A 27,505-nucleotide genomic window follows, 5' to 3' on the forward strand; every position below is an offset into this window, starting at 1 on the left:
GTTAGGGGAGCTGTCCTCCCGCGGAACATTCTGTGTGGACCTGCACTGCCCACCGGCCTGGACTCGGACCCCCAGCCGTCGACCCCATCAGTAGGCGGTCTCGGCCCCTTGAAGCCCGGTCTCCACCTGCAGCACAGGTGAGTTTAAGGGAAGCTGCATGAAGGCCTCTCCACGCACAGCCCAGGGCTGGAGGTGCCCTGTCCCCTCCACAGAGCAGCTCTGCTGAGCTACTTGTTCTAGAAGCCGCAGCTCTTCAAGAGTCAACGCTGGACTCCCAAGGGGCCAGTCCGTGTGTTATCCTCAGCCAGAGCGGTGCTATGACCTGACCCCCTCGGTGACCTGTGTTCCACCCGCTGCACCCCAGGCCCCTCGGAAGGAGCCGTGCCCTGGCCCCCCGCCTTCCCGTCTGTGTTCCGAGGGGAGGATCACCACCCCTCTGCCCGGACAAGGCCTCCTTCCCCTCCCAGCTCTCGGCAGGGTCACCTCAGCCGGGAAGCCCTCCTGGAGCTTTGCTCTGCTGCTGTCTTCCCTCCGCCAGGTGCTCACCAAGCTGCGCTTAGACCTCTAGTAACTAGCGCACAGCAGGAATTCACCAGCGTTGTTTAGGACAATATTATTTTGCTACATTTGGAATATTTACTGGATGACCTAAACATCCTGGTGCTTCAGACACTTCATTTTGTACCTTTTCTGCACACAGAAGGCATAGGCTTTACAGGCAAGAACTGGAGCTCTGCCCCATGCAGACTAGAAACCGCTCTCACTGTGATTTCCTTCCAGGTGTGCTCTCGGGTACAGACTCAGCCGAGTCAGCCTGGCTCCAAACACGGATCACCACCCTCTGCTGCAACGTCCCCAGCTGCCCCCCAACTCCTCCACAAACTCCTGTAGTTTAGAAAAAGGGGGTTCAATTTTAAATGGAATCCCAGAAGCGTACACATGGTATTTTATGAAAGATACATCCATCTGAGGATGGTCCAAACCTTGACCCAACTGTTGGACAGAGAGCAATGTTCGAACTCTCAGCTTTGCGTCTCATCCGTGGGTCTCATCCGTGGGTCGTGACCGTGAACGGTGACAGGCAGACACGCACAGCGAACTGACGCCTGGTGAGCGGCCGTGGGCTCTGCTCTTGATGCGGACACAGCAAGTGTGATTCTAGCAACACTGGACTTTGGACCCTCCAATGTCTTATTTTTCTATTCCAAGCTGAGGTAGAGGCATCCAAAGAAAGGAAAAAGAACACCCCAAAGTACAGAAAACTCAGCTCACGAGACAGCACACACGGCGGCTTAAAATAGCCCCAAATTTCAGCACGTTACGTAAGCGCCCGGGCTCACTCGGGCGGCCAGACATGTTTGGATCAAGCCTCTCTGCCTGCGGCCCGGGGCCGTGGTGGAATCGTTCGGGCTGGGCCGGTGCCGACAGATGTCCCCTCCTCAAGGGCTCTGGCCCAGCTGAAGCCAGGTGGTCTTCTCCCCCAAGCTCCCCTGGATGAAAGCAAAGGCCAGCGAGGCTGGCGGTCCCGGTCCACAGCAGGGGATGGCATCGTGGGCCAGCTCTGCCCCTTCCCGCCCCCCTGCACGGGGACAAGGTGCCAGCTCTGTCCCCACCACGGAGCCAGGGTGCAGATCGGACCCCGCACCTAGCTCAGAGAGGCACGTGGTGCAGGAGCAGCAAGGCCGGGCTCGCGGTGTCCCCACCCCCTGTGGCCTCCCTGCCCCGTCTCCGGGGCCCCTGTGTGTGTGTTCCGCATCTGGTCACAATGTCGGCCATCTGCACTCCACCAGTCTACACATTTCTTGCTATGCTCCCCTGTCCCCAGCACTTCCTACCGTGCCAGGCACACATTAAGGTCTCAATCAATGTGTTGAATATATAAATAGAACTTTTGGCATTAATACGATCAGTGAATTCTTGTAACAAAAACCATTGGAGTTCAAAGAGAATTTTTGACAATTCTGCTGAAAAGTGCTAACTTCTGGGCAGTTCCAAGGCAGTATTGGGGAACCCTAAGGCTTATAGGAGAAAAATTTATATTTTTATTGTATAAGAATCAGTGCAAACATGAAAACTCTAACTTTCCAGTTATGATTTTCACAAAGTTTCGAAGATGAGCCAGCTCTCTTCAGAAATTCATCTCCTTATAAACTGGATGCAGGGGCTTCCCTGGTGGCGCAGTGGTTAAGGATCCGCCTGCCAATGCAGGGGATGCGGGTTCGAGCCCTGGCCCGGGAAGATCCCGTATACCGCGGAGTAACTAAGCCCGCACGCCACAACTACTGAGCCCATGTGCCACAACTACTGAAGCCCGTGTGCCTAGAGCCCGTGCTCTGCAATAAGAGAAGCCACCGCAGTGAGAAGCCCACGCACTGCAACAAAGAGTAGCCCCCGCTCGCTGCAACTAGAGAAAGCCCGTGCGCAGCAACAAAGACCCAACGCAGCCAAAAAAAAAAAAAAAAAAAAAAAAACTGGATGAAGAGTAAAACTATGTTTATACTCGGCCACGGGAGAGCCTGACCCTACAACAGGTCTACCCTGGGCCACTGGTGATCTCGATGATTACTCAGGTTTTAAAAATAATGTATCTGTTTCTTAGAAAACAATACTGCGTTTGGAGAATCTCTTATTATCTGACCAGGAGTAGCTGATCAGCTCGAGAGATATTCACAGCGCTCCTGTCTCGCCCGGGCCCGGGCTGGGTGCCGGCCACACAAAGGCGGACAGGGCTGGCCGTGGCCTCGAGGGACCACGGCGTGCAAACAGAGAATGAGGGTACCCTCCCAGGAAGGGAGGCCAGGCAGGGACTGAGTGCAGCCCTGCTCCAGGGTTGGGGGGGGCGCTAGGGGCGGGTATGGAGGGATGAGTGGCAGCCACCCTGGCTCTGGGTGAGGGCCCCCTGGGGTGTGGCGTGTGGCAAGGCCTGGACCCCACAGGGATGCCCGTGACCATCACGGCAAAGCGGCTGACTCAGACGCCCGTGCACACCACGACACGCCTGAGCGGTGGTTCAAACCACTGACAGATAAACGCAAAAGAACTGGGCAGATTACTGGGCTCGAAATGTTGTTATTGTAACAGTGTTACCTCTTAAAACAGCAACACGCTTGACTGCAAACTTCTCGGCAACCAGCTCAGGACTAATTTACTGAGTCACTGATTCAAGAAAAATGTGTTGTTAAGTCCTTTGTGCATCTGACCCAAGTGGCTTTTACAATTTAATCCTTAATTTGGGCTGTCAGGTGACATCATGCGCAAATTTATTTTAAAATTTAAAATAACGAAATGGACATGCTGGCTGTTGGTGGCACATCAAAGTCCTCTGTGAGTTTCTAAGGATTTAAAAACAAAGGAAAGCTGACGATGAAACATTTATATACTATGTGAACACGCTTCTTTTGAAGCGTCCTGAAGTGTTTTGATTTGCTGCAGACAAACGGTGACGTGGAGCGTGTATGCCTGGCGGGGAGCGGGAGCAGGGCGGTGAGGGAGCCGCTTTGTCAGGAGGACGAAGCGGGGACCGGGCAGCCCCGGGACAGGTTTGCACAGGACCCCGTCGGTCGTGAGTGTCGGGGCAGACACGGAGCCTGAAGCGTCGTTCAGAGGAAGTAAGGAGGCAGCCGGGAGGAGAGATCAGTCCTCCTGCCCCAGCCAGGCCCCAGCACAGCATCAGCCCCTCGGAGGCCAGAACAAGACCCAGAACAAGAGCCCGGGGGACCGTCACCCCACCGGGGGTCGGGAGCAGCCGCAGGCACTCGGGGCCACTCTGCCTGCAGACCAGCACACTTTCCGGGCCTCTGACCAGCACACTTTCCGGGCCTCTGACCAGCACACTTTCCGGGCCTCTGACCAGCACACTTTCCGGGCCTCTGGCTGTGGGGAGGCAAGGGCGGGGGAAACTCAGCCTGGGGAGAAGCGCTCCGCACCCAGCTCGGGAGCAGGGGCGAAGCCACCGCCGAAAATAAGACTGGGGGCTTTCTGCTGACTTCAGCTTCCCTCTTCAGCTGTTCCCGCGGCTAAACACAGCACAGCAGCACCGCAGACCAGCGGCTCTACCGCCGGCAGTCTGCGGACCGGGAGGGTCTCCACGTGGCCATGAGGGCCACCAAGGACGGCTACTAGTCTGACTTAGTCGTAAGACTAAAGAAGAGACAGCCCGTTTAGAAGGGGAAAGTCACATAGGAAAAGCTGTTCAATATAATCCCAAACGTGTAGCCTGAAGGTTCCCGTGACACTCATCCCCCCTCAAGAATGACTGCACGGTGCGCCCTGAGCAGCTCGCATACTCAACGTCAGAAACAAACCAGCTGGTGAAACTGTTTTCAAATTATAACACAGCCCCTGAGAGTTAACCCACTTGAGAACACACGGGCATGCACACACACGTGCACAGACATGCACACACGTGCACACACACGTGTGCTAGCAGCTCGAGGAACCCAGGGAGGTGTGGGCTGGCCCTGCCCCAGGCCCCAGGCTGGTGCTCCGAGCGGGCGCCCCACCGAGCAGCACAGGCCAGAACCCAAAGTGCCAGCAGGCAGGAAAGGCCGCGTCACCCGCCCAGGAGGAGGGGGTGGGGGTCACGGGCGCGGTACCGACACTTACCGCTATTCTCAGGATGGACGCCTTGACCGAGGTCCATTTGTCCTGCCTGCGGTCTATGACCAGGATGAACCCGATGCCAGCATCCTGCAGGCTGAAAGGAGGAGAGAGCCACGCTCAGTGTGCCGCTGGAGGACGGGCCTTCCCTGCCGTCCATCTCTGGGAAGAGCTCGGGGCAAACCGGCTCCAAGGGTCTCCTGTGACCCTCACGCTGCTCCACACTGCAAGGGGCGCCGCGTGCCAGGAAAGCATCGAGCCACCTGCAGGGCTTCCCTGAGCTCGTGGGCGCCTTCCAGGGCTCGCTCTGACCCGAGACGGACGGACAGACTCTGTGTTGTTCATTTCCCAGCCTGACACCAACCAGCTCACGGCACAGAGAGGCAGGCAGGGCCCATGCTTCCTGGAGCCCAGCTGCTCCAGTCAGAGCTGGTCATCTTCCCTTCCAAGTGGGCCGGCCGGCCCAGCCCTTCACAGTGAGCCTATGACCCACACGTCACGTTCGTCCCAGCATCTGGGGTCCCCGAGTTCATCCACGACACAAAATCGCTCTTGAAGGCACGGCCACAGCTCGGGGAGAAAACCCGCGAGGCGCCCGGAGGTGCACGAGCGTCCGCTGGGGACGGGAGACGAGATGAGGCTTCTCGCAGCGGCAGCATCTGTGAGAAAGACGCTGAGCACCCGGTAACGGCAGCCCCGTCCCCACTCGGCCTGCCGCGGCGTCTGAGTCACTGCGGAGACCAGGAGGCTTCTCCCCTTGGACAAGCCCGCCGCTGTGAGCCAACTGCGGGGCGGCAGTGCCCACGCCAGCCAATCTGCGCGGAAGGAATGAGAAAGCAGGCCGAGGCTCTGACCGGAATGGCTAATTTCCAAGTCTCTGAACACGCCAACGGTTTAAATGGAAACCAGAAATACACGGGGCACATATAAATTATGCGGCTGGTGGTGGTGCTCTGCCTGCTGGGAACATCATGTAACAAAAGTCAGAGCTGAAGCAGCCCAAACGCTCTCGCTCAGAGCAGCACCGGTGACGGAGACACACAGAGTCACGCCTGTGCGGGAGCGTGCACGCCTGGGCGCGCGCCCCGCTGACTGTGTGCCAGCACACCTGAGAGTGAAAGGCTCCACCTGTTCAGGGTCACCTGGTCCAGAGACAGCATACGACTTCCGGGCAAAAGCACAAATAGACGTCAGTTTTGGTTTCTGCTGCTGACGTCAGAGTGCGCACAGCCAGGTCGATGACGGTCTCGCGGCCGACACGGCGCCCCCAACAGAACTGTCTTCTAATCGGGCTCAGCTCTCACGGAGGGAAGTTTTATTTTGTTTACCACTCGGGCTTAAGTGCCAGGTACCTGGGATCACAGCCGCCTTGCCCCGCACCCCCCATGCCGGGCAGCAGGCACTCCACATGGACGGCAGCCCCAGGGCCTGATCTGGGCGAGCAGGGCAGTCGAAGCTGAGACGGCCCCGAAGCCTGGTGCCGGCTCTGGCCTGGGCGGTCAGGAGCCCGGGGCTCCTCGGTGTCACGGGCACACGCTTTCCTCTGGGCAGCCCCAGGCGGGCTTCTGAGCCCTCCCAGCCTTGGCCATGGGACCCGGGGCTCAGCCGCGGCCCCGGCCCGGCGCGAGAAGGCAGCGCATCGGGTGGCCGCGTGGGCCCCGCCCCGTCCGCTCGCTGGTGCTCCGCTGAGACTGCCCCTCTCGGCGGCCCCTCCCCTGGGGGGACAAGCCCCACGCGGGCCCCTGACGACACCAACCACAGCCGCTTCTCCACAGGCTGTGTCTGCACGCCTCCCCACCCTCCCTCCGTCTCACAGGGGAGCTGCCCTGCGGTCCGCGCTCGGGCCCAGCCGCCTGGCTCTCACTCTTCCTAAAGCGGAAGAGACTCGCTTCCCCTGAGCAGGCGGCCACCCTGCCAGGCATGGGCCCCGCCGGCACAGGGGGCTGAGACGCGCTCCCGGACCGCCGCCCGTGGGGGGCGACCGAGAGGAGCACAGCCCAGGGGCGGGCGCCACGCGCGGGGGACACACGCCTGTCACCACAAGCCGGGCCGGGCCGTTCCTCGGCGCCTCCTGGACGGGCCACTCAGCCGAGAAGCAAAAGTGGGACCCGAGCCACGTCCACCTCCGGGGCTGCCGCGAGAGCAAAGCCTGACGATGGCGGCAAGCCCGCCACGCGCTCGATTCAGCGGCGGCGGCTGTGCGGCCGGCTCCCTTCCCCCGAGACAGAGCTCGGGCGCTTGGGGACCAGGAGCGCGGCCCGGCTCCCCGTCACCCCGTGACTCCACAACAGGCCTCAGGGTGTCAGCTGTGGTTCTGGGCCCGGAACGTTCTCCCGTGGCCCCTGCGCTGACCCCGCTGCCCTCGGCGGCCTGTCGCGCTCACGCACGAGCAGGGCCGGTGGCCTGGCCACTCCCGGAGCACGCGGCCCAGGGCCTCGCGCCCCACCGCCCGCGTCACTTCACGTCCCCCTGCCGCCCCCACCCCCGTCCCTTGGGGTCTTTAACTTGCTCTGCGCATTTGAAAGCCTTACGGTAAAAAGTCTGTAACGTCAAAGCCTCTGTTACGACCTCAGCGGACAGCGCGGACAACAAACACGATGAAGAGGCAAAGGCGCCAACGACACAATCTCTTAAACAGAGAATTTCGAGAGAAATACGAGGAATTTACTGGATCCACAAAAACGTGTTCCGGAAGGCGGGTTTCCCAGCGAGGCAGCGGGCGGGCCGGCAGCTCCCGGCTCCCGGCGTATGAAAACACTCAGGCCCGAGCTCTGCAGTCATCCGCCTGCGGCCCCGCAGGTGCCCACTGGGGTCGTGCGACGGGAGGTGTGGCCGAGGCCCCGCCTGGGTCCCCCACCTCCTGGCAGGCACTGCACTGAAGCCTGGGGCTATTCTTCCTTCACTCCTCACAATGAGCCAGAGGCACAGAGAGGCTAAGTCGTCCGCCCGGAGTCACACAGCTGGGGAGCACAGACCCCCCAGGCCGAGTCCACCCTGCGGGATAAAGCCACCCTCCCTCCCACCCACCCCTGGGCTGCCTCCTGTGTCGGGCCAGGCAGGGCCCCTCCTCCGCAGGGGACCCGGCCCCAGAGGCTGATGGTGACGACGTCCGTGCACCAGCACTGGCTCAGGGCCACCAGAGCTCTCCTCCCTGCCCCTCTCCTGTCTCTGACCACGTTTTGGGAACGCTGGCTCAGAGGCACACAGGCGTAACAGAAGGCACCTTATGTAAGGACGTAGGGACCCTCCAAGGCCCCCTCTGTCCACATGACTGCAGCCCCAGAGCAAGGCCGTTTGATCCGCCCAGCCCCCAGGAGCCAGGGCTCAGCACCCCGGGGGCCCGTCACTCCACCCTCCACCGCGCTAAGGAGGGTCCCGACGGCCCGTCTCCCGCATCCTCACACGCCCAGGGGAGAGGGCGGGTGGCTGACGCTCAGATTGCGCACGAGGCCGGCGCCCAGGGTCCCTCGTGCGCCACGCCTTGGGGTGACTGCGCGGAGGGTGGTGGCAGCGGGGGAGACTGGAGCAAGTAATCCAGAAACTGCAGCCACGCGGCCAAGCCCCCGGGACCCTGGACACATGCGGCCCTGTGGACGCACAGACGTCAGCCCGCAATGTCCCAACAGCCGCTCGGAGGGGCCACCAGGTGGCTGCCCGGCCGCTGAGTGAGGCTGATGAGCTCACTTCTGGCCCAAACAATCAAAAAAGGCCCAGAGCTCGCGCAGGCATGGTGTCTTCTCTAACACCCCAGGCCTGCCAACTCCTTGGGGTGGCCCCCGGTGGCCTGAGGCACAGTCAGCGGTGGTCTGACCTCCCCTTCGTTGGGCAGGAGCCCGGGAACAAGGGCTGGGCTGGGTGGGTCCCTGCAGTGAGGCCGCGGTCACCCGGCGTCACCCTGACCAGTTCCCGCGTGGCTGCATCTTGTTCTCGGACCCAGCACATCACAGAGCACGACAGGCGGGGACACCAGGCCCGGCTTGGCCTTGCTCGGCCTGGGCGGAGCTCCCGGTGGGAAGGACCACGGCTGGGGTGAGGGTGAGCGTTCTCAGGGCCACCTTGACAGAGGCCAGCTAGGCCTGGCACCAGGCGGGGGAAACAAGCCCAGCAACGGGGGCCAGCGGGCCAGGCAGGCCCTGGAAGAAGGCGCCGGCAGGCTGGCACCCATCCCAGACCGGCCTGGCAGGTGGCAGGGCAGTGCATCGCCAGGGGCCCGTGGGAGAGAAGGTCCCACCTCCTCCAGGGGCCCTGGCCAAGCAGGTGGGCCCCGGGGCTGTGCCAGCCCGCGGGGTGGGCAGGGGGTGGGCAGGCCAGGCAGGGGGCTGGGGTACAGGTGGAGGCTGCAGCTGGGGGTCGGGGGGCACCGCCTGGCTTGTAGAACAAATGGGTTCAGGCAGGACCTGCCCCACCTTCCTGACTGCCCCTGCTTCCCCACCTGACTGTACTTTGCCCTTTCTTCTCTCTTTTCATCCCATGTTTTGACCCTGGTCTACAGAGGTTGCGAATGTTACAAAGATTTTATTTCCCTGTCTTCCTTTTGTAAGCGAAATGCCGTAGCCCGTTGCCTCTCTGCCTGTGACTTACCTGCCAGGTTCAAACACCGTGACTTTGAATGTAGCCCTGAGCATTCAAGCCTGAGCCTTTCTTTCCTGGCTGTCTCTTCCCTCTTCTTGTGATTCAAAAGCTGCACCTGTTATCATATCACGTGTGCAATGTGGTTTTCTTAATGCTGGTCAGCTTTTCATCCCAGAAAGCACAACGGCAAGAAAAACATCAGACCCTTTTAAAGAACTCTCCCACACTTGCTAACAGTACCATATCTGTTCTCAAGGCTACAGCAGCCCCGTCAGGGTCAGACGCACACAGGGGAGAGCAGGACAGGCCAGGGAGCGCTGACCACACAGCAGGGCTGTCGCCTCTTCCTCACGACCCAAAGGAAACAGTCCACCTCTTACAAAAACACAGGGGTTTCTCCAAAGAGCCTGAAAACTTGCATTTTTTGTTCTTTATATTTGAGTTGTTTTTTCCACATCAACATCAACGTGAACATACTCAAGACTTGTTTGAACCGACGCATGTGCAGTAGTAGGAGGGTTTTTCTTAGACAACAATGAGGTCAACGTGCAGCCCCGTGCCCCGTCTACAGGGACCCACCTGGCACAGAAGGAAACTGGAGTATTTACCTGGTTTTCAAAGACTGATTTTCATCTCTCTCGAAACACAGCCTCCTCCAACAGATGATGGATGAACACAATGTGGTCCATCCATGCCACGGAGTATTACTCAGCCTTAAAAAAGAAGGAGATCCTGACACCTGCTACAACACGGGTGAACCTTGAGGACATGATGCTCAGTGAAACAAGCCACCCCAGAGTGACAAATCCGGGCTGATTCCACTCTCACGAGGTCCTTGGAAGAGTCAGATTCACGGAGACAGAAAGTGGACGGTGGGGCCCACGGCTCGGGGAGGGGAGGGGAGGGAGCGTTTCACGGGGACAGAGCTTCGGTTCTACAGGACGACGAATTCTGGAGTCTGCCGCACAGCAGCGCGCGCGTCACAGCACTGAGCTGGGCACTTAGAAATAGTTAGGGCGGCGAGAAGTAGGTGTGTTTTCCCACAACTAGGAAATTATGTTGGGGGAAAAACCCACCAAGCACAGAGCTTCCTTAACTACATTAAAAAAAAAGACACACGTGCACATACACACACACCATTGGCCACCTCTTTGCAACAGAGTGAACTGCTCCCCCGAGGGCGTGAAGACGCCAGCACCACCTCGGCAAGTCCGGAACCCCTGCTACCTGGTTACCTGCCAGAGGCTCCACGCTGCTGCTGCAGCCCCAGCTGCCTGCCGTCTGGCTCCTGCCCTCCAAGTGGGTCCTGAGACCCAGCCGCTCCGCTGTCCTGACTCCGCTGCGCCCGGGGCTGCCTCAGGCACGTCCTCTGCACCTGGAGCTGAAACCCTAGATGAGGAGGCCTCTGGGCGTGGCGACCCCCCATGTGCACGAGCTGCTGGGTGCAGCCTGGCGCTCTGACGGCAGCGAGGGAGGGGCTCCCCAAGCCCACGCCCACCCCTCTTGGGCTCCCCTCACGGGGACCTGTTGCTGCTCCCAAGCAGGGCAGGGCCGCACCCCTCCTCCCGGGCAGGTCTCTCGCCCTTCCCCCCACAGGTGAAGGGCATGGCCGCTGTTAGCTGGATGCCGCCCCATCACAGCCGCGTGCCCAACAGGTGGGGACGTGCCACTTCTGGGCTGCCCGATGTGGCAGCCACCGGCCCCTGGGAACTGCAGGATGGCTAGCCCGGCCCAGGAACTGAGCTTTGACATTTAGTTTCAATTTAAATGGCTACACGTGGCCAGTGGCTGTCACACTTGACGGTAGTGACAGAGAAAGATCATTACAACAAAGGAAGAGGTCTGAGCCGGGTAGCCTCTGGCTCCCCAGGAGAACAAGATCGGGAGGACAGAGAGACAGGACCCCTGTGGAGAGGTTGCCCCAGTGGGCAGGGGTCCCTGAGCTTCAGGCCACGTGGGGCAACGGGCTGAGCCAGGCCACTGGACAGCAAATGGACAGCAAACGGCAAGAACGGCCCTTTACTTGCTAATTACGCGAGCCGCGGGGAAGGATCAGCCCCGGCCAGGGTGCCTGAGAGCTGTTACAAACGGGATCACCTTCAAGGTGTCCGGCCGCAGAACGCACCACACCTGCCACGTGGGGGGCAAGGCTGCAGGAGGTGGAGGGGTGGTGGCCACAGGCTGGGGCTCCCCTGCCCGGTCCATCCACACCCGAGGCTGCAGCGCAGCCGCCAAAGGACAGGCAGGGCGCCGTCGACGAGGACGCCTGCCACACGCCATCGACCAGGAAGGGGCTGCGCTGTCCTGTCTCGCGGGGGCGCATTTGCACACGGACGGAGCGAGAGGCTTAACTATGGTTTCCTGTGGGGAGCGTGAAAGCTAACGATTTTCCATGTATGCGTTTGAATTGCTCGGGACACGTTCATGCCACATTGTCTATCTTTATATTCGAAAGTCGACTGAAAATTCACATGGAAATCACAGCCGCAGCGAGAAGTGAGGTGCTGCCAGGGGCTGAAGGCCGGGCGAGAGGCGGCCTGGCCGCAGGGCTTTGCATTAGGCGTGTCCCGAGCGCGCGGCTGGAAGCCTCAGAACGGCATTTACAACCCTGCTCCATCCCCACGCGTGCTGCCTTTCCCTGTCACGTAGTCCATACAGCTGCATGTGGGGGGCACGTGTGTGCACGCGTGTGGTGTGCACGTTTGCGTGTGGTGTGCACACCCGCTCCTATGCACGTATGAGCATTCGTGTCTCTGGTCTGTGATGCACACCTGCGTGCACACGTGTGATGTGTGATGCACACCTGTGTGTGTAAGTGTGCATGGTGTGTGATACACACCTGTGTGTACATGTGTGTGGTGTGATGCACACCTGCGTGCACACGTGTGATGTGTGATGCACACCTGTGTGTGTAAGTGTGCATGGTGTGATACACACCTGTGTACGTGTGGTGTGATGCACACCTGTGTGTGTACGTGTGGTGTGTGATGCACACCTGCATGTACACGTGTGATATGTGATGCACACGTGTGTGTGCACATGTGTGGTGTGCATGCTTGTGTGGTGTGCACACCCGCTCCTATGCACGTATGAGCATTCGTGTGTGTGGTCTGTGATGCACACCTGCGTACACACATGTGATGTGTGATGCACACCTGTGTGTACATGTGTGCGGTGTGTGATGCACACCTGTGTGTGGGTGACCTCTTTGCGTGCACCTCTCCTCGGGGTGAACATCGTCCACCACGAAAGCCATATGGGAGATGTGCCTCTGTCTCCCGAGCAGCTGGGTGATCTGACCCGGGTCCATGGAAAGTTAGCGTCCTTATCGGCGTCAAGTAATCTAGGAGCCCCTGAGCTGCGTCGTCACCGGGCTGGGGAGGGACGGCAGCTGTGCAGGAAGGTGATCTTCGCGATGTTATCTTCCAAACCCACGGCGAGTAGGTGCGGGATGCCCCCAGGGATCCTGCAGGACTGCCGTGTGGAAGGGCGTCCAGGACGGCTAAATCTGTCCTTCAAAGAAAAGCCAGAAACCTACTGTCTCAGTGTTGGCAGCCCTAAGACCCTACGACCTTGCGTGTGTGAGTGCACGCACGTGCCTGTGCATGTCTTGTGTGTGTACACCTGCACCCACAGGGGAAGCCGCCGGTGACTGCCTTCACCAGGAGGGGAGGATCAGCTTGGAAACTTCGGTTTTGCCACAGGGAGGGGTGAGAGGGGGTAAGAGGTGGATGCGGGGTGGGGGGGACCCAGACTTCAGAATCGCGGGAGGAGGGGCCCTGGAGCCCGGCATCCCGGCTCCGTGACTCACTCACAATTTATTGGGTGCTGGACCCAAGCCCTGCATGGAGACACATGGCAGGTGTAAATGAATCAAATGGTCACAATCTTTCTTTTTTTACTGGGCAATTTCCATCAGCATAAACATGCTGTGATCTCCCTCATCTTAAAAGAAAACCTCGTCTGCGCCCGCCCCCGTCCCTCACTGACCATTTCCCCACCCCCCTCGAGAGCAAATCCTGGAAGGAGGTGTCCACGCTCACTGCACTGGCTCTGATCCCTCTCCATGACTGAGGTCCCCCCGACTGACACCCCCCCGGGGTCCTGTAAGGACCATCCCCCCTGACTGAGACCCCCCCGAGGGTCCTGTGAGGACCATCCCCCCTGAGACCCCCCTGGTGGTCCTGTGAGGACCATCCCCCCGACTGACACCCCCCCGGGGTCCTGTGAGGACCGTCCCCCCTGAGACCCCCCCGGGGGTCCTGTGAGGACCGTCCCCCCTGCCAGAGGTCCCCTCACCTCCCGTAAGTCACTGTCGGCAGGGGATTCCCTCTCCCCGCCCCACCATCCTTCACCCCCTTTGCTTTGTTTTTCTTCTTTGGCAACGCACACTCGTTGCATCCCATTTAATTTTCTGAGACCACGAGCTGCAGGACTTTACCTGTTTTGTTCCCTGCCAGGTCCCAAGTGTGTCCAGCACCGGCCGATCCTCACGGCGGTGACCTGAGCGGCTCCCTCTGCCGCGTGCACCCCCCAACCCCCGGCAGGAGTTCTGCTGAGGTCACAGCCACTCTTCGGGCAGGGCCTGGGGGTCACGGTCACACGTCCTTGGACTTGTCCCCACCGGCCTGGCAGATGGTGGTGATCAAGCCCCAGAGGAACCGCAAGGGTTGTAGGCATCGGAGTGGGAAGCCGGCCCCTGAGCCACGAGGGGCTCCCAGGACCAGCCCCGCGGTGCGGCCACGGACCCGCCAGCTGAGAAATCACCAAGGCAGCCCAGCTTCTCTCGTGGAGGCATTTCCACGTTCACGTGCATCTGGTGCATCCGGACGAGGGCCGCCCGGCAGCGTAAGGTTTCGAGATGACCCACCACTGTGAACCAGACGTAACCTGGGGCTCCTGTCCTCTGCCTGTAATAACGGGACGAGAGCTACGCACAGGAGGGTGTATTTTTCAGAGGACAGAGGGAAGCTCGGGGCCGACTGCAGGAGGCAGCGTCTCTCAGAAGCAGCCGGCACGAGACGTCCGTCCACGTGATTTGCGTTGACCTTTACAGCGCGCCTGGTCCCAGATCTCACCCTCCCGCGTGGAGGCCGTGCTGGCGCCGGGCTGTCTAGGGTAAGCCCGGCCCGTGCGGGGGGTAGGGGGGGTTCCCCCTTTTCTTGGGGCCGGCAGTGCTGGCTGCGTCCGCCAGGTGGCAGCCCCTCCCTCCCTGGGTTCCCACAGGAGGGGAGCCCTTGGCGGGCAGCGCCCGGCCCTGCTTGACCCACGGACACCGAGTGTCTCCCCCCCACCCCGAGACGTGCATTGAATCTTCTGGAAACGCAGCTGCCTGTGAGCTGATGGGCGACACCCTTCTGTACCCTTAGGAGGTCCCCCAAATCTGCCCTCGCTCGGAGCTGATCCCCCCACCCCCACACCCCCAGGAGCCGGCCCAACAGCGCTGCGGCCAAGGGCTCGGAACGCGGCCCCTGCCCGCCTCCCTGACAGCCTGCCGGGCAGCTGCCCCTCCCCTGCTGGCCCGGCACCCAGCTGCAAAAGGACGGTGTCCGGCGCTGCCGCCGGGGTTTCACTCTGTGTGAGAGGGCGTCGGGGCCACGGGACCCCACCCCCATCCTCCGTCAGGAGGAAGAGATGTGAACAGGACGCACGCTGACCACCACGCCGCATGCGCCTCCCTGGAGATGGAGCCCACGGGTCTGGGCTGCACACGCTCAAGCCGGCCCCGTGGCCAGGTCCACGGCACCATAGCCCCGCCAGGTACAAGGAACCCACCGTCACTCCTCAGCTTCAGGGGGAACGTGTCTCTTGCCCTTGCCATCTGCGGGCAGATTCTGTTTGCGACCTTGGAGACCAAGGTTTGGAGAGGTTCCTCTGCACCGGGGTCAGAACCCCTTAAAGAAGGAGCAAAACACAGGTGCTGATCCCACCTGAAGGGGAGGTGAGTATGCGGCGGTGAGGGACGCAGGGGGAGCCTCAGTCCCGCCAGGCTGTGGGCTGACTTTACCCCCTGAGCTGGCTTTGCTCTCTGCAGACGAAGCCCATTCGTCCAGGAAATATTTACCAAGGAACCACCTGCTGCTCTCGGGACCTGCGTGCAGGGCAGACACAGACCAACACCGAGCTGTCAGGTAACGGGGACACTGCAGGTAAGCCCGTGAAGCCAGGGAGCCAGTGGGCCGGGGCCCGGGGGTGGCGGGTGTGACGGAGGGCCCACCAGAGGAGGGGGCCTGCAGCCCGAAGAGGAGCCACCTGGGCCGAGGGAGCGAGTGCAAAGGCCCCGAGGCCAGGAGGCCCAAGGAACAGCAGCACTAGTGAGAGTGGTGACCCAGGGAGGGGAGGGGCCGAGCGGGCACAGGGCTCGGCCTGCTGCATCCGGGCGAAGGCTCGCCTCTGAGCCCGCTGTCGACGCTGCCAGACAGAAAGGGACCTCTGACCTTTCCAAACCAGAGAGTGACCTGAAACCCGAGATTCCCCCACAGGCAGGGGAGGGTCACCCCAGCGAACCACTGTAGGTGGGCAGTGGGAGACCACACAGAGCACCCCCGTGGCCCTTGTTCAGCCTGCATTGAGTGGCCCGGTCACTGCGGCAACGCCGCCCGCCGGCCACCGAGTCCAGGGCCGGCCACCGCCTCGGCTGGGGCGGCAGGGCCGTGACCGTAGCTACGGAGAAGGCTCATGGCAGCTTCTAACCGCAGGACTTCGGACCGTACGTCCCTACGCAGGGGCCGGAGGGGGAAGAGACAGAGAGACGAGGTGGCAGCGAGGAGGCCACGGGGGTCTCCAGGCCCCTGGACGAGCGCAGAGCCCGCCCGCCTTTGCCGATGCCCCTGAGTCAGCTGACCCTACCCACCGGTGGTTCAGCAAAGAGGGGCGGGTGCCCAGCCGGCTCCACACAGGGCTGTAACACGGACGTGGGCAGAAACCTCCACGGAGCGCAGGCGGCCTCTCTCACGGCTCGCGGGTGTCGGGCTAAGAACAGTGACTCGGACCCCTCCCCGGGCAGCGTCCACGCGGACCTCACTGCACCGTGAGCTCCACTGCCTGGTCTGAGACAGGCCTGGGGACCACGGGAGATGGGGGAAAAGATGGCCGCAGGGGGACAAGAGACACGGGGTGGGGGGGGTCACAGAGCGGGGGAGGAGGGCCACGCCTCACCTGGACGTGGAATGCCCACCCCTGGGAGATGTCATGGAGGGGAGCTGGGGAGCTGGCCACAAGCCCGCCCCCCGGAGGGCCAGTGAGACCCCTGGGGGGGCCCACGGTCAGCCACCAACGGCAGCCGTCTTCTTGTTAAATCACTGACTGCCTGAAACCGGTGCCGAGTGCAGCTCCCTTTCCTCTTGCTGGCCTGTCCCCGGTGTCCCACCGCCAAGGCTGTGCGGCTTTTCTGCGTCTCACTGCTGGGCACGCCGAGAGCTGGACCCACCGTCCCGGGTCCCCCTCCCCCAAGGACACCCCCTGTGCCGCTCCACGCGGGCAGCATCCACCTTCCCGCCACTCTCCAGACCCTTGAACCTACTCAAGCATCGTCCCCCGAGGTCCAGGGGCCTTGTCCATGGCCTTCCTGGCTGTAACTTCAAGGGAGAAGACAAATGGAGATGCTTTGCAGGATCACAAGCCCCCATGAAGCCCCTCGAGGGGGCACGGCCAGCCCGAGGGGCCCTTAAGGAAGGCCACGCACTCCCAGGACAGTGGCTGAACCTCCCGCCTCAGCTCGGCCACCCGGAGCCTGGCCCAGCGAGTTGGGTACAGAGAATGACGGAGACGGTGGCCACCCTAACCCAACCCTAACAAGAGACCCCACCCCACGGGACCCAGGGCGCGTCGTCCAGCTCTCTCTGCCAAGTGACCTTCACCACCCACGTCCGTCGGGAGGGCTCCCGCGCTTAACAGCTCCAGCCCACAGGCATCTGGAAGGATCTCCCCCAGCCTCCCCCTTCCCCCAGCACCGATCGGTGCTGACGGGACGACGCTGACCAGCAGTTTCTGTAGGACAGGTGTCGGGCGGTCAAACTCGCTGCGGGGCTGTTTCCCAGATTAGACTTAATTCACCGAGCTGTGACCCGCCTTCCGAAACCCGACGGAGGGAGAGTCTGACGGCACCCATGTCCCCAGTGCCTTAGTGGGGCAGCCGCTCGTCTGCTGGGCGGGAGGTCCGCAGCCTCACCCCTTCCGAGGGGGGGGGCCCCCGGGCAGCATCACCCCCCCGCCCCTCGGCTCCTGGGTGCCACACCGCCCAGCATGGCCGTGGGCTCGGAGGAGGTCTCCCTACCTTTCTGGAGGACGGACCCAGTTCTGCTTGTAATAAAACAGAGTGACCCGTCCACACGCACCTGGGGATGCTGGTGAGATAGGTCATGACATTCTGGAAGTCCTTGTCGGGGACGTCGCCGAAGGCCGGGTAGTCGGGGAAGGTGATGACGGGGCTGCCGTCCTGCCCCCGCCCACCTGGGGAGAGAGAAGATCAGCACTGAGCACGGGGGTCGCGGGGGCTGCTCCCAGGTCTCGGCAGGACAGTCATTTTCCAGAATGAAACTCACTTTCCATGTTTTGGTTTTTTTTTTTTTTTTTTTTTGATGTAGACCATTTTTAAAGTCTTTATTGAATTTGTTACAATATTGCTTCTGTTTTTACGTTTTGTTTTTTTGGCCGCAGGCATGTGGGATCTTAGCTCCCCGACCAGGGATCGAACCCACACCCCCTGCACTGAAAGTCGAAGTCTTAACCACTGGGCCTCCAGGGAAGTCCCTTCCATGTCTTCTATTATGAGAGAAATGTGTGCTGCCGATGGAAATATTTGGAATGAAGAGATGAGCTGAAACAAGCACCCGCTATTCTGCCACCGGGGGAGCATCGCGGCAGCATGTTTCCTCCCAAACCCACTTCCGTGCGCTTTCGCGTGTGACAGACCGCGCTGAACAGAAGGCTGGCATCCTGCTTCCTTCCTGACGGCGCGGACGTTTCCCACGCTCCACAGGTGACGTGACGAGCATTTAAACATTGCACGTGCCATCAGGCTGCAGCCCGACTGCCCGCTCGCCCCGTGGCGGCTTTGGGTAGACAATTCCCGTCTGATGGGAGTCATCCCTTCGGCACCGTGTGTGGGGAGGTACAGGTGGAACCGGCGGGGGGGCACTTTTCCCAGGGGAGGCGCACCCGACACAGTTCCCGAGGGAAAACGAGGCAGTGGCCTTGGTTCTGGGAAGGTGAGCACGGCTCCCCAGGGCCAGGCAGTTGGGAGGGCGGGCGTGGAGATGCAGGCTGGGAGTCTGGGCCGAGCTGTCCCACCGACGACCTGCAGCAGCAGTGCGGAGGCCGGGAGGTGAGGCCAGGCGTGGTCTGCTGCCAGCCAGTGCCCTGGGCGGCAGGAGATGGCCACCGCTGCTCCTCCGGGGCTGGGTCCTTCCCTCTTCCCTTTGAACCGAGGCTGGCCTGGCCCATCCGAGGTGGCAGAAGTGATGCTGCGTGACTCTCAAGGCTGGTCTGCAGTGAACTTGCACAGGCAGCCGGCTGCAGACAGCCTGATACAGGCGAGCACCTGGGGCCCCTTACGAGGGCAGACCCAGTTGACCCCTGAAGACCTCTCACTCTGTCCACACCAGCATGCTCTGGTGTCCACTGGCAGCGTCTGGGCAGTTCTGGTCGTTACTCTGGGGGGTGCTGGCCTCCAGTGGGTGCAGGGCAGGGTCGCTGCTCTATGTCTTACAATATGGGACAGCCCCACGGGGGAGCCGTCCTCCCAGTGTCAGCGGTGCTGGGCTGCGAAGCCAGCCACCCTGACCGTCGCACACGGACACCCCGGCAGGAGGTTACAGCAGTTTGGTCCAGGGCAGGCGGTGGGCACCGTGATAACTGGCCAGGGCGTCCTCACGCTGGGAGGCGGGCAGCTGGGTGTCCTGGCGGGTGGGAGAGGGATGGAGAGGACGAGGGCCACCCCCGCCCCCGGGCTCTGCTTGGCCAACCCGCACGGGGTGTCCGCAAAAACCCAGGACGGTCCAGCTTTGTTTCAGACGTTGAAGCTCAAGATGTGTTGTCTTCTAACCAATTCCCAGACTTGACGACATGAACCAACCCGGGCCGTCGGCTCACGCCCTGCAGGTTGGGATGGCGGCGGGCTTGGTGGTCCTCAGCTCAGGGCCTTGCCACCCGCCTGTGGGCTTGCCTGAGCCCGGGGTCACCTTCCAGCCTCCCTCAGGTGCTGGCAGAATCCCCTCCCGTGGCTGTAGGGCTGGGGTTGCTCTCTGTCCACCTCGGCCGCCCACCTTCCTCCAGACACCCCCCCATAGCCCAGGCCGGCGGGGGGATATCTTGGTCACATCAGCTCCCTTGTCCTTGGCCCCCCATCTGCTGGGGGACCTGGGGCCTGTGAGGCCCAGTGATCAGTGACCTTGTAGCCGCCGAGCTGGGGCCGTGGTTACTTGCGCAAAACCCCCTCCCCGAGCACCCGGCGGCCTCTGAATAACAGGAGGGGTGTCTGGGGGTCAGGGCCCCCCTGGGGTTTCCTCCTGAGGGCAGCGGGTGAAGACCTGAAGGAAGGTCAAGGTCATGACCCTGTCCTGTTGGGGACTTTTGTTTCTCAGAAGGACACCCCACTCTCTCTCCTTCCTCCGTGAGGTGGGTGCCCCTTGCGGTGGTGGCCCCTCCAGGAAGAGCAGGATGCCGTCTCCGCTGACAAACCACAGAGGCTCAGCTTTCCTGCTCACGGGGCTCGGGTCTCAAGAGGCACTTAAACCCCAGAGCGACACCACGGGTCCATGTGTAGGGGGGCAGGTGGGCCACAGCCACACAGGGCACGGCCTGGGGAGCAGCTCCTGGCACCAAGGGATGGGCAGGTGAGCCTGGGGGCGCAGCACTGGCTCTCGGAGCTCAGGAGAGACCCCTACCTGCTGGCCAGGGGAAAGGGCCGTGAGCAGGGGGCCTTCGTCCTCGGGCCCCTGACTCTCAGCACAGGGAGGCTTGGTGGGCAGGCCTGCCTGATGGAGGGGTGGCCACCCCACTCCAGGCACTGCTCTTGTGCAACGGTCACGGCCTTTGCAGGCCCGAGGCACCAGCACCTCGGCCGGCCGGATAGGACAGCAAGATGTCCCTGCAGGGTGGAGACAGAACCTGGATCCCAGGGGAGGGTGGCAGGTGGACAGGGGCCGGAGATACAGAGCGACCCCAGGACAGGCTTGTGGGCAGTGCCAGCACCTCGCCCATGCCAGTGGCACCCCAGGGGCTTCTCCCAGAAGGCGGAGCCACGGAAGCCAGACCCCAGGCCCTGGACACTGCACGGTGGCGACTGTGCCACACCTGCACCTCCTCCCCATCCCAGGAAAGCTCTGGAATCCAGGAGACTGCAGCCAGGAGCACTCGGGCCACGCCCCCCTGGGGACCCAGCTGACCCCTGGCCGGCACTTGCCAGCTCTGAGCTGCCCTCATCACAGGCATCAGTGCCATGGGGGGCGGGCTGCACTGCACGGATCGTCCCCAGGCCCCACGACGCGGTCACGGAGGACCAGGAGGCCGACCGCCTGGCCAAGCACACACCCCCCGCCCCCGTCACACGCCCTGGCCTTCGCACTCACCAGACAGGTAAGCAAAGCGCTTCTGCAGTTGGTCCTGGATGTCGGCAGCACAGAGCGGGCTGATGTCGTGGTGCATGATTTCATCTGCGGGGAGAGCAGAGCAGACGGAAACACGCTGTCATTTGGAGCAAATGGCCTCCCGAGCTACGTCTGGGTCAGCCCCACCGCAGACACTCGGGGGTCCAGCGGTCACGGGCCCGGAAAAAGGGATTCCAGTTTCCAGTACAGAAACCTTTGTTTCCCAGAGCACAGAAAGCTGTGCGCTGAGTGATTCATCAATATTTAAAGCGTGGTGTGTGTCAGAAGCACAGAGAAAGGCGGAGGGAGTGGAGGAAGGGGGAGGGAGTGGAGGAAGGGACAGGGAGGGAGGGGGGGGACAGGGAGGGACAGGGAGGGAGAGAGAGAGACAGGGAGGGACATGGAGGGAGAGAGAGAGACAGGGAGGGACACGGAGGGACAGGGAGAGACAGGGAGGGACACGGAGGGACAGGGAGAGACAGGGAGGGACAGGGAGGGACATGGAGGGACAGAGGGGGACAGGGAGGGACATGGAGGGACAGGGGGGACAGGGAGGGACATGGAGGGACAGAGAAGGATAGGCGGGCAGAGGGGAGGTCGGGGGGAGCGGGGCAGGACCGGGAGCTGGAGGACGGACCCCGAGACAAGTGCTCAGGGAGCAGACACGCTTTGGTCTGAGAGCACCTACCGACGTCCTGGAAGTGGCTGGGCCACCCTTGGGGTTCTCGCCTGCTGTCTATGCAACAACCCACTGGTCAGAGTGGAAACCTGGCCATGGCAGTGGGTTCAGACACACATGCCTGGAGCCTCACCCCAGCCTGACACTGACCCTGAGCAGGGCGCTGAGCCCGGTACTGACAGCCGCAAGTCCTAGATCAGGGCCCGGAGTGACCCAGTCACAGCCTGGAGGCGTTGACCAGAAACAAAAGGTTTAGCAAGACTCCTGGCGGAACCCAGACACGGACGGGGTCTGGGTCCGTGCTGGGGCACCAGCAGGTGGCCACAGAGCCGGGGTACTCGGGGGCCTTCGGGGACCTGTGTCTCCAGTTGCTGCCAGGTTGGTACCACGTGACCGACGGCCCACGTCTCGTGTCTCCAGACCCGGGTGTCCTGGAGAGTCTGCAGCCTTGAATGTTGACACAACGTCTCCACAGAGACTACAACTCACAAATGGCTTGAAAGTCAGCTCTCCTACACCCAGAAGAAGACCCAGGCCCCCAGGGCCTGGAGATTCGGGTCACGGAGACAGTGAAACGCCCTCCGAGCGGATAAGCCTCCGTCCTGCAGACCAGCAAAGCACGAGCAGGTGGCACGACGAAACGCACAGGCGGGTCCCCAGATCCGGGCTGTCATTTGTGGCGCTGCCGAGACCAATGGCTGGCTGCCCTGTGACTCTGCCTGGCGCTGACGAGGACGTGACGGGGGCCGTGTCCCTGGGCCACCCGTCCCGACAGAGCCGCAGCACGTTCAGGGTCAGGGACTGAATGACGGGTCACGCTCAGAAACCTCAGAGGCCACGACTCTGCCGGCTCCACGGGCAGCTCGGGGCCACGCCACCTCCCCTGTGCAGGGAAACGTCTCACCAGTGGCTTTCTTTTGTGGGAGAAAAACAGGGCTGGAAACAAATGCTAAAAGAAAACCTGAAATGTTTTTAATTCCAGACGAGGTGGTTTATGGCCGTCACACCTCGTTTATTTAGAACACACGTCAGGTGCGATGGGCAGGCAGCTTCACGGAGGCTGGGAGGCCAGATTTTACGCTGCCCACGCTGTCGAGCATGGACCCCGTTCTCCTCAAATCCGGCCTCTGCCCGCCGGGGACAAGCGCATCATTGAGACGGACCCCCGGGGAAGTGGGGTCGCCCTCAAGCTTGGAAAGGAGACACCTGGGGCTGCGGAAAACAGCACGGATGCTGCGAGCTGGCAAGTCCCCTGACCGGCGTGGACGCTGGAACGGGCAGTTCCCCAGGCCTCGCAAGACTGCCCTCAGCCCGCAGACCCCCCAGGACCACATGGAGGCTCCGACGGGCGTTTCTGCAGAGACTCTCAGACCTGGTTCCGAGCAGCTCCGAGTGGCACGGCCTTCATGTGGCCCCTCCGACGAGAACACTCCCTCCTTCCTGGGCTCGCTGTGGACACCAGAGCTGTCTGCCCTCCGTGTCTGGCTCCCCCGGACGGCAGACGGCTCCCCACGTGCTAGGGGCACGGCTGATGCTCCTACCATCCCTGCCCTTTCTCACTGGCCGGACCACTGTCCATGTTAATTTGCTTCCGCAGAGAGACGTGCTTGGGGCTGCCGCCCCGATGTGCTTCGAGTTCCCCGACCAGCCGAGGTCCTGCCAGGCCTGGGGTCTTTGCACAGGCTGCCCCCTCTGTGGTGCTTTTCCCATCCCTGTTTCCTGGTCCAATCTTACTCAAGATGTCTTACCGAGATGTCACCTCTTCGGGGGGGCCTTTCTCTGCCTCCCAGCCTGGCGGGGGCCTCACAGCCTCCTGCATCCCGCGCGGAGGGCACCAGCCGGCCCACTCCCAGGGCAGGAGCCCAAAGACCTTGTGCTGAACGAATAGACGATGACTCCTCAGAGCTTCATTTGGAATCTGGCCAATTTGGCAAAGTTCGTTCTGACTTGCACCCAGGCTGGTTCCAGAATTTCTGCCCGTTGCAGGCCCCGTGGGTGTAGACCGCTGACCACGGCAGCCGTGCCCCAGAACCCACCACCCGTGAACTTTCTTGGGCAGGACTAACCTAATATTGTGCCTTAGATCAAATGACCCAGTCTAGGTTTAAAAGCAGGGTTACTCTGCACACGAGGTCCATTCTGACAAATGGACTGTACAAAAACTCATACGTGTTAAATGGTCACTGGCCGCCCCTAAGAGAGCTGGGAATAACCGAGCAGTTTCCAGCTGCCATCGAGGCACATGGTGTTTGTCACGTGACCCTCCGTGGACAGCAGGCGCTGGGGTGTCAGGCACTTACTGCTTCTTTCTCGCTCAAAGACTGGGGCCTCGTCCACAATATTTCATCTTGCACTCGAGCGGCAGGTGACGGCCGGTTGAGAAGGAAGTGGAGGTGCCCAGCCTGGCCCATTTGAGGTCTGGGACGGGAAGTGGGGTCGCCCTGCCCGCCAGCTCAGGGTCAGGGTCAGGGTCAGGGGAGGCCCAGCTCCTGCACAGACCCGCTCTGTGTGCGCACAATGCCTCACAGATAACCACCCGACAACAACTTTCCTGTCGCCCAGACGTAAGCGGAGACTCCAGGCAATTACCCAACACAGAGTCACTCTGAGACGGGAGGGGTGCAGGGGGAGAGGACAGCGCTTCCCTTCCGACCCCTGCAGGGTCGGGGCCGGGGGCCGGGGACGGGGTCTGCAGGTTGACCTGGCCCCGCTGGCACCAGCTCTGGGAGCCCGTCTGGAAAGGTCGCTCTGTCCAGAGCACGCAGGGGACAGACGCCCGCTCCCTGTCAGTGGCCAGAGGGAACGACCCCTCGCTGAGCTCACGACATCTCAGTGGTGCGGGGGCCCAGCTCAGTTCTACACGAGGACAAAGGGGAAGAAACACCAACCGCTGGAATCTCTGGCCACAAAGTGGTCCCCTGAGTCCTGCCTGGTCTGGGCAGCAATCGGAGAGTCCAGGGGAGGGGGCACCACCCTTTTATCTTCACACCGTTTCATCTTAACACAATCAGACTCCGGCAGCAAACTTCCTTCCTCTGGCAAACTGACTCGCATATTTGCTTTCTTTTAGGACCAGGACTTCATAATGCAGAGCAGGCTGCATCTGGCCCGTGCTGCCCACGGGAAGGGCCTCTGAGCTGCACCGTGCTTGCCAGCGCTGCCTCGGGCCGAGAACACACGCAGGGCTGGGGCTCGAGAGACGCAGAGCGCGTGGACCCTGGAAATCCACGTCCAGGTGGGAGTGGTCAGAGCGCGTGGACCCTGGAAATCCATGTCCAGGTGGCGAGGGTCTGGGTCAAGGAAGCCCACAGTACGTGCAGGAGCCTGGCGTTCGTGTTCGGAGGCTGGTCCCTGCCTTGCCGGTGACCTTGGATCTCTCTGAAGGGGGACAGGAGCCTGAGAAGGGCTCCTACGGAGGGGTCGGCAGCTGGCAAGAGGCCCTGGGCCGCAATGTCCACTAAGTCCGTTACGGCTAATTCTCTTCCTTGTTTATATCTGGTTGAACATCCACACCCGAGGCTTTTGTTTATTTTCTATCAAAATACACCCGTGATGCCCTTTCAGAGTCCAAAGTGGAGAGTCCGTGGGGTGGTTTCACCAACTCACTTGGGTGGGATTCCTAGTCCACCAAGACCCCACCCAGGAACCTCCAAACCAGAGCAGAGTGTGTGCAGAGGAACGGCCGCAAAGAGGCGACTCCAAGCCGGGGGACGAGGATGCCTGGGGCTCCGAACAGGCTCCGTTCCGGCCCTCGGTCAGGCAGGAGAGGCATCTCCATGGCAACCTGTAGTCCACAGGACGGCTCTGGGACTCAGCCCTTCGGGATGTTGGAGATCTACACTCACTTGGGCTGAATCCTCTCTCACAGGCCATCCTGGGTATTTTTAACAAGTTACTCGTTACTGGATTAGGCACAAACATTTCACGTCACGTACGATCCATCGTTAACTCAGTTCACCACTGTTCTCCCCGATTTCCTGATCTCAGGACGTGAATCCTTATGTATTTTAAAATAAAAGGCCCCATATGAGAAGATGCTTAACCAAACTCGTCCTCAGGGAAGCCCCATCCTCAGCAGAGGGTTTGGCTCGCAGGCACCCCCGGCGGAGCTCAGGGAACCAGCCGGGGCCCAGCTGGAGCCGTAGGAGCTCTCCCGCGTGGGCACCGGGGACAAACACTGAGCAGAGCCGCGGGAGCCCTGGGGGACCAGAGGGGGCACCATCCGTGCAGACGAGGCCCAGCGGCCTCCTACCATACAGGCTCTAGACTTGCATCTTCCAAGGCCACGGCCCACTCGGCAGCGTGCCTGCAGTCAGGCTGCACGGGAATGACTCTCCTGGGGCCTCGGCGAGGCTCATGTAGAATCCTCATCCCGCCCTGCCCCGCCGTCCATGGCCTTCTCAGTTGATCTCACAGGAGTGCAGGCTTCTCAAGGCCACCCGCCCGCGGGGCTGGTGCCGATCAGACCCTCCTTCCGTGCGCTGGACAGCAAATCAGAGGCCAGGGCTCCCCCAGGGACACCAGCGGACGCGTTTCCATCTGCCCCTTCACCAACACCCGTTTTGTGAAGGTTTCGGACGTCAGAAGAGACCACCTGGGCAGCAGCTTCAGCCAGGTGGGCCTCAGGGCGCACGCTCCACACCCACGCCAGGGGCCCCGGATACGAAGCTTGCACGCACGTTTCACAGCCTGGCTTGTGGATAGTCACACCGCACGCTTGGTGGTTTCTGAGCTACAAACAACTTCTTGAAAAATAGCTTTTGGAATCCTGTCCCGTAGGATGTCAACTACATCACCTCTGCCAGGTCTCAGGCGACGCAGGACGTGGCAGACACCTGGCTTAGACGTCGCACCGCCTGCCGACGGCAGACGGCTGAGCCCCAGCGGGCCTCAGAATCCGCTCTAACACAGGCTCCGGGCAGCTTGCCAAGCATGCAGAGACCTGCCCCGACCTGCCTCAGTGCCCTGCCTCAGTGCGTAAGCAACCCTCACACCCACTGACCCGCACACCAGCATGGAGCATTTTCCCAGGAGCTCCACTCACACTGGGGGGCTCCAGACTTTCACTTCTCCGCACCTTCGGCACAGCCCCCTCCCCAGTCAGGGAGAGAGAGAAGGGCTCCGCAGTCGGACAAACTTGGGGAGCACCACAGAAAACCTCTTGTCTTGCAGACTCTGGGACTACCCCCGAAACTTAACTGTCACGGGTTCTGGGGTGTGCGGGGAGAAGGGGGTGCACGGCACCTCCGACTCCTGCAGGAGTCACGTTGTGGATAGCATACTTGGGGACAGGCCACCCTCGCTGGTCCTTATGAAAACAAAGAAAAAGTCTTAAATGAAATTCCCACACAAGTACCCACTGAGTCAATGACACAGATTAAAGTTAAAACAAAACACCGAGGTCTCAATCAAGAAAGCAAGTGTGTCTCAAACATCTCACTGTGACCAGTGGACATAAGAGAAAGTATAGGAGAAAAGTAAGAATTTCTTAAACTTGTAGGCTGTCTGGGCAACTAGATTACTTTTAAATGGGTTCACACAGAAAATCTTTAATCCACAGTAGAAATAGCAGTTGCAATATAACTATTACTAAGTACTTTTAATGTACTAATGCATTTAATTGTCACAACAAACCAAGAGGTAGGAACATGATTATCCCATTTTTTTGGATGAGCAAACTAAGGCACAGAGAGGCTGAGTGACTTGCCCGAGGCCACACAGCAGTGATGGGGTGACCATAGGTGCAGCAGAGCAAAGAAGGGCAGGGCAGGGGTGCCCTCAGCCTGAGACGGCATCAGGGTGGGTGATTCTGGGTCTGGGGTTAGCAAGTGGAAATGCTGGCAGGGGGCGGGGCATGTCTAACTTGGTGGGAGGCTTGGCTCTGCAGAGCCGCGGAGAAGAGCTCCAAGTAACTGCAAAGCAGGGGAAGCTGGGCCCCTCCCGGGCTCAGAGGGGTTACAGCAAACGGTAAGGCCTTCCCCTGCATGTGATCTGGGGGGCCCCTGACCCTGCGGCAATGATCTAAGAAATGACACTGCAATTAGATGAGACACTTTAAATCATCTCG

The 27,505-nt window shown here is 61.2% G+C and overlaps 1 protein-coding gene across 10 annotated transcripts in view; it reads right to left on the minus strand.

Annotated features, from left to right (window-relative positions):
• MCF2L (MCF.2 cell line derived transforming sequence like) overlaps positions 1–27,505 on the minus strand; it is a 128,389-nt gene that overhangs the window by 29,786 nt on the left and 71,098 nt on the right. For all 10 annotated transcript variants that reach the window (XM_061171097.1, XM_061171095.1, XM_061171098.1 and 7 more), the window contains 3 exons: positions 20,742–20,825; positions 17,508–17,622; positions 4,606–4,696 (listed from right to left, as the gene is read on the minus strand). In XM_061171097.1, coding sequence (XP_061027080.1) covers positions 4,606–4,696; positions 17,508–17,622; positions 20,742–20,825 — 290 coding nt within the window. The remainder of the gene's footprint in view (positions 1–4,605; positions 4,697–17,507; positions 17,623–20,741; positions 20,826–27,505) is intronic.

This window comes from Eubalaena glacialis, chromosome 16 (assembly GCF_028564815.1).
Source record: "Eubalaena glacialis isolate mEubGla1 chromosome 16, mEubGla1.1.hap2.+ XY, whole genome shotgun sequence".
NCBI classification, from domain to species: Eukaryota; Metazoa; Chordata; class Mammalia; order Artiodactyla; family Balaenidae; genus Eubalaena; species Eubalaena glacialis.